Genomic DNA, 6,029 nt, shown 5'->3' on the forward strand with positions numbered 1-6,029 from the left:
TATATCACTTTACCTTCCTCTGTTTATAACATAATTATCTCAAATATTTCCTCTATGTACTTTTAGAACCACATAAGACAATGCTATAATTTTTGCTTCAACTGTCAAATATAATTTAGAAAACTCAAGAGAAGGAAAGCCTGTTGTATTTACATATATTTTAGCTTGCTGTGTTCTCACTTCCTTCCTAATGTTCCAAGGTTCCATCTTTTATCATTTCCTTTTTCTCCAAGGGCTTCCTTTAGCCATTTTTTTAGGTTAGATTTGTTGGTGACAAATTCTCTTAGTTTTCCTTCATCTGAGAACATCTTGATTTCCTCTTTATTCCTGAAGAATATTTTTGTTGGTTATAGGAGTCTGGGTTGACAGTTATTTTCTTTCAATACTTGAAAAATGTGCCATATCTGTCTGGCTTCTGAGGCTTCTGATGAGAAATCTGCTGTGATTCAAATAGTTTTCCCTTATAAGTAAGATGTTGTTTTTCTCTGGCTACTTTCAAGCTATTCTTTATCTTTAGTTTTCAGCAGTTTTAATAATTATGTGTCTTGGTGTGTATTTCTTTGATTTTTTTTCTGTTCAAGGTTCTGTCAGCTTCTTGAATATGTAGGTCTTTTGCCAAATTTGGGGATTTTTTGGCCATTATTTCTTTAAGTACTTTTTCAGCCCTGTCCTTTCTCCTTTGTTGTATACCAATGAACAAACGTTAGATCTTTTGTTATAGTCCTGCAGTTCCCTGAGGTTCCTTCGTTTTCAGCCTAATTTCTCTCTGTTGCTCTGATCGTGTAATTTCTACTGTTCTGTCTTTCAGTTCACTGATTCTTTCCTCTCTTCCTTCCATTCTGCTACGGATCTCATCTATTAAACTTTTTATTTTGGTTATTGTATTTTTCAGTTTTAAAATTTCCATTCTGTTTTTTTACATCTTTTCTTTCTTTGCTGAGGTTTTCTTGTTCTTAACTGAGGCTTTCTGTTTTTTCAGTTGTTCAAGAGTGTTCATAATTACTTGTTGAAGCATTTTTCTCATTACTGCTTTAAAATCTTTGTTAATTTTAACATCATGTTATCTGGGTGCTGACATCTATTGATTATCTTTTTTCATTCAGTTTGAAATCTTCCCAGTTCTTGGTGTGATAAATGATTTTTAATTGGAACCTGGACATTTTTGAGCTAGAAGTCCAGGCTCACCCACTCAGCCTGTGTGGGGTGATTGGGAATCTGGGGATTGGGAAGGGGCTCCTCTTTCCTGCTGGGTGAGGGTGGGAGTTTTGGCTCCCTGCATGGTCTCCTCTGATACTGCAGGGGGAGACAAAAGTGGAGGGGGAGGGTCTCATAACTGGTGGGTGGGGATAAAAATCCCAGCTCCTTACTTGGCATTCTCTTATAGCAACCTGCTTGGGGTATTGGGGAAACTCCTTGTACCAGTGCGTAAAAATCTGTGCTTCCCACTTTGCTGGTGTGGGTGGGGCCACAGATTTTTTTTTCTGTGGTGTTTGGCAGCTAGAATAGAGCAGTTATTATCTGAAAGTTTTCTGTCTTGCTAGACTGCCATTTTCTAGCAGGAGCAGGCTTTTGTTGGGTGTTTGTTTTTTTGTTTGTTTGGTCTACACCAATTGGTGTTTCTTGTTTGCTGATTTCTTGAAAAGAAATCCCAGGGAACTTACTACTCTGTCATTCCTCAGGTCCTGAGGTTCCTATCCAGTCTGCTTCTTCACTACACCTTTCAAAGTCTCCTTATGTTTGTGTTGTATTATCACCCCCAGGGGCTATCAGGAGGAATAAAACATACACTCCATCTTTCTGGAAACAGAAGACTCCAAATTTCACATGTCAATTTTCTTTGACTATCTGAAATTTCTAATCTATAAAATAGGAATAGTACCTACTGCATAGGATTGTTATAAGAATTAAATGAGATATTGTAATTTATGTAAAGTGTTCATTACTTTCCCTGATATTTAGTGAGCGCCTAAGAAAAATAGCTATTGTTCATTTTGTAATATTCTACAATTATTATATATTATATAGTTTTTTTAAATCATGAATTAAATTACAGTTATATTTTTGCTAATAGTTCTTATATAGAGTATGGTTAGGGTCTTCTGTTTTCCCAAGATATGGCTATTCTTTGAAATTGGATTTTTTTCCCAAGGGAAAGAGAAAAGAGAGGCTGCAGAACCTCCATCTGGATTTCAGACATTTTCTGCCATCCTTGTACACTGTTAACCACCCTTAATGAAGCATCATTTCCATTCTTAACACTCCTCTGTTGAAGTATTATTTAGTGTAGTCCTGTCTCAGTTTTGTCCTTTAGCACCAATAGCAAATTTAAGTCGGTGCAGTTAAGCAGACAGACACATGTACAGTCCATGTGTTGTTGTTTGTTGTTAAGTTCCATCAGTAATGCCTCATTTCCCAGAATGGACACTGTGAGACATGGGCAGTATGGAGGCCAAATCCCAGGATGACTTTCTCATCTGTCAAGTAGATCAGGTAACAATGACAGGCTGTTTTAGGACTTTGAATATAATGTTGACTAAGTCTGCTCAAAAAGTAGTTTGGAAGTTAGCAGATGTTTACATATCCATAACTTCCCAGCAAGAGATTTGACCAATAAGGTTTGGAGTTATGGGAATTTAAGCCATGTTCTTTATTCAAAGCCTTAGAACATTGCCTATGTAAATGCTGAAATGTCTACTCCTCAGATTTGCTGTATTTTTTATTTCTAGGGATTCATCTGCACTCTTATCAACTGGAGGGAGTCAACTGGCTAGCCCAGTGCTTCCATCGTCAAAATGGCTGCATCCTGGGAGATGAGATGGGCCTGGGGAAGACCTGCCAAGTATGTTACTGTGGGACAGCCACTATTCACCTCCACAGAAATGCCTCCTTACAACGCATTCCCGTCTTAGCTGCTAGCAACAATATACATTTTTATACTAGGAGGTGAAATGCCTGAACCTTTATTAAGAGATTGCAACCTTGCAGTTAATTTTTCTAGTTGTGAGGATAGTTTTGAATTGTGTCACTACCCTTATCTCATCTGGCCTTTGACATATGTCTGTGAAAAGACATGCCTGAGTTAGAATTGCAATTAATGGGCCTGGACAGAGTTTTTCTCTATGTAAAGCAAGTATACCTGCCCAGGCATCAAATTGACGAACCTCGTTAGCAATACTTTATGTAGTTAACTGGATCACTTCTTATGTTAATCGCCCTTCCTCCGTGGGAGTACAGCTACTTCTGTGCTAGAGAAGTACAGAGGAAGTACCCTATATTTTCCAAGATGACTTGGCCATCTAATGGCCTTAATAGGAAGTAGGATAAAGTCTTGAGACCTGGAGAATCAGACGTGGCCTCCTTGGGCAGCTGCAAGCAGGTGGTATAATGAGATTGATGCTTCTGGCAGGAAGCACCAGCATTGCCCTGGGCCGACAGATGTCAGTGGTCAGTGGTGGGCTTGGATTGATGCAGAGTCCAGTCACAGACACCCCTTGAGTTAATCACACAAGGTTTACATATCTACAGGTTACCAAAGAAGGTCAGTGCAATAAGGACACACAGCAGAGGCAACTTGATTAGAAACCATGCAGATACATTCCCCAATCCCAAAAAGGTTTTGTCAGTGAACACACAGAATGAGCAAGGGTCTCATTAGTCCTTTTGGAAGCTCAACTGCCCCCACCAAGGCTAACCTTGTGTCCAGAAACACTAAGCTGTAGCAGTTCTGCACAGAGGCCAGTCTGCCTATGTGTTGGAGACTGTTTAAGCCAGGTGTACCTTACCAATCTTGGAATTATTCAGAATACATTGTGACCTCAGAGTAGAGTGTCCCAAGGTAACCTCATTTACCACCCTCAGCTTTCTCAGGCAAACAAATCTGGTCCTAGTATAATACATTCCTGATCTGAGACCTATGGTGCCAGAACAAAGATCAGTTTTGCAGGTGTTTCTGGGATCCAGGCTAACTGGCTCTTGCACTAGGAAAGGGTGCTCCTTTGCCCTGGTCGTTGGAATTGCCCTACTGACTTCATTCAGAGCCAGTAAATTCTACTTATTCTTTCCCCAGGTTGTTTGCATAGCTCTACTTTAAGCCCCCTAAAAATATACCACCTTTGCTAAACAAATTTTAGCAAAATTTTTGTTTTGCTAAAATTTTGTTTGGAATTTTTGCATCTGTGTTCATGAAAGAAACCAGTCTGTAATTTCCTTTTCTTGTAATGTCTTTGTCTGGTTTTAGCATTAGGGTAAAGCTGGCCTTGTAGAATGAATTAAGAAGTGTTCCTTCCTCTTCAATTTTCTGGGAGACTTTATGTAGATTGGTGTCATTTCTTTTTTAAATGTTTCGTAGAATTCACCAGTGACTCCAAATCTGTTTTGTCGACATATCTGGCTTATGGTAATAAAAGAAAAACTTTCTCTAAATTGCATCCTCAGGGAAAGCTAAACAGAATGGTTTTAATCTAGTAAGTCATTTATTAAAGGATTGCTCTGGGCATGGTTTGGGCTGGGAAGCCATAGACAATTTAAAAAGAAAACTATTTTCGTTATAAAAATTCACCACCACCCTATAGTCACAGTGTTCTAACCACAAACATTAGTAGAAACGTTGTTTTGCATGTTAGAAATTATAGGGCACGTATAGTTTGTATTTTGTCAATCTGACACCATCATTGTTATTTTCCATTTTATTCTTCTCAATCATTCTTATCAACTAGCCGCATAATATTCCATCAAGAGAATTTATCGTAATTTACTTATGATAAATGGTGATTTCCCCCCTTTTTTGTTCAATGTAAATTAATCTTGATGTGAACATCTTTGGGCATGTAGCTTTTTTAGGATTTTCAATTATATCCTTAGAATAGATTTATCTCAGAAATCACTCAGCATTTGAGGATGGAGGCTCCTAACACATTTTTGTTTGAAAAAAGAGTGTTATTTTCTCTGTCACAGCAACTTTCAAGTCAAAAGCGTGTGCTAGAATCTCCTGCAGTATGCCCATCTGCCTTTACAAAGATTTTTCATTTTATACCCTTACTTAAGTTTAGGAGGATTGTTTATTGTCTGTATTCCCTGTTAGAATGCGTGCTCCAGGAGAGCTAGCAGTTTCATCTATTTTGTTCACTGTTGTATAGCTGGAGCTTAGAACATTGTCTAGCAAATAGAGGACGCTGTGTAGATATACATGGGATGAAGGAAAACAGTCGGGAAAGGAGGGAGGAAGTTAGGAGGGAAGGAAAACATCCTCAGGAGAGCCTGGCGAGCAACAGAGGGCCTCCATGTGGTTGGTCATTTTTACAGTCTTGGCCCTTCTTTCTTTGTATTTTCAGAGTATTCCTGACCTTGTCCATCAGTTGCATTATTTTCATTGATTTCTGTTTTCTTTCCTGACTTTTTTCTTTGCAGTAGAGGTTCAGTTACCTAAATATTGAGCTTCATTGCTTGTTAACTCAAAGTAATTGAGTACTATAAATTTCTGTGGCAAGTATATTGAGGCTTACATGATTTCACTCTAGGAATGGATTACTCTCCTAATGTGTGGAAGATTGGACATTATTTCTTTGTAAAGCAAGTCTTACATAAGAGTTTGTATTCCCTACAGGGTTGTGGGAACTTTGTGATTGTTTCTTATGAGGAAATGCAATCAAAACTGCCTTCTTTTTCTATGTTTCAGACTATCGCTCTCTTCATTTACTTGGCAGGAAGATTAAATGATGAAGGACCATTTCTGATTCTTTGTCCCTTGTCCGTTTTGAGCAACTGGAAAGAAGAGATGGCGAGGTACAAAGTGGATCTAACTGAAATTGTATTGTTTACATTGGTGAAGATTTTTTTTTCTTGGATGATATGTAAAATATGACAAAAACAACACATTGTCATATTCAGTGAGTTTATTCCAGAAAACTCTAAACTGATGCACTGTAGGTAGACCTGCAGGGTATGATAGGGGGAGGGTCCAATGGATGTTATTATTACTATCTGGCAATTTAGATTAAGGTCAGCACTCATTTTTAGTAAATTTTGATGAT

At 38.2% G+C, this 6,029-nt stretch overlaps 1 protein-coding gene across 1 annotated transcript in view; it reads left to right on the forward strand.

Moving 5' to 3' along the window:
* The window catches only part of CHD1L (chromodomain helicase DNA binding protein 1-like), a 49,771-nt gene that overhangs the window by 6,119 nt on the left and 37,623 nt on the right, over positions 1-6,029 (forward strand). The window contains 2 exon segments of the mRNA XM_012643461.1: positions 2,727-2,839; positions 5,675-5,872. Of these exon segments, the coding sequence (XP_012498915.1) occupies positions 2,727-2,839; positions 5,675-5,872 (311 nt within the window).

This window comes from Propithecus coquereli, unplaced genomic scaffold (assembly GCF_000956105.1).
Source record: "Propithecus coquereli isolate 6110/MARCELLA unplaced genomic scaffold, Pcoq_1.0 Scaffold197, whole genome shotgun sequence".
Classification (NCBI taxonomy): Eukaryota; Metazoa; Chordata; class Mammalia; order Primates; family Indriidae; genus Propithecus; species Propithecus coquereli.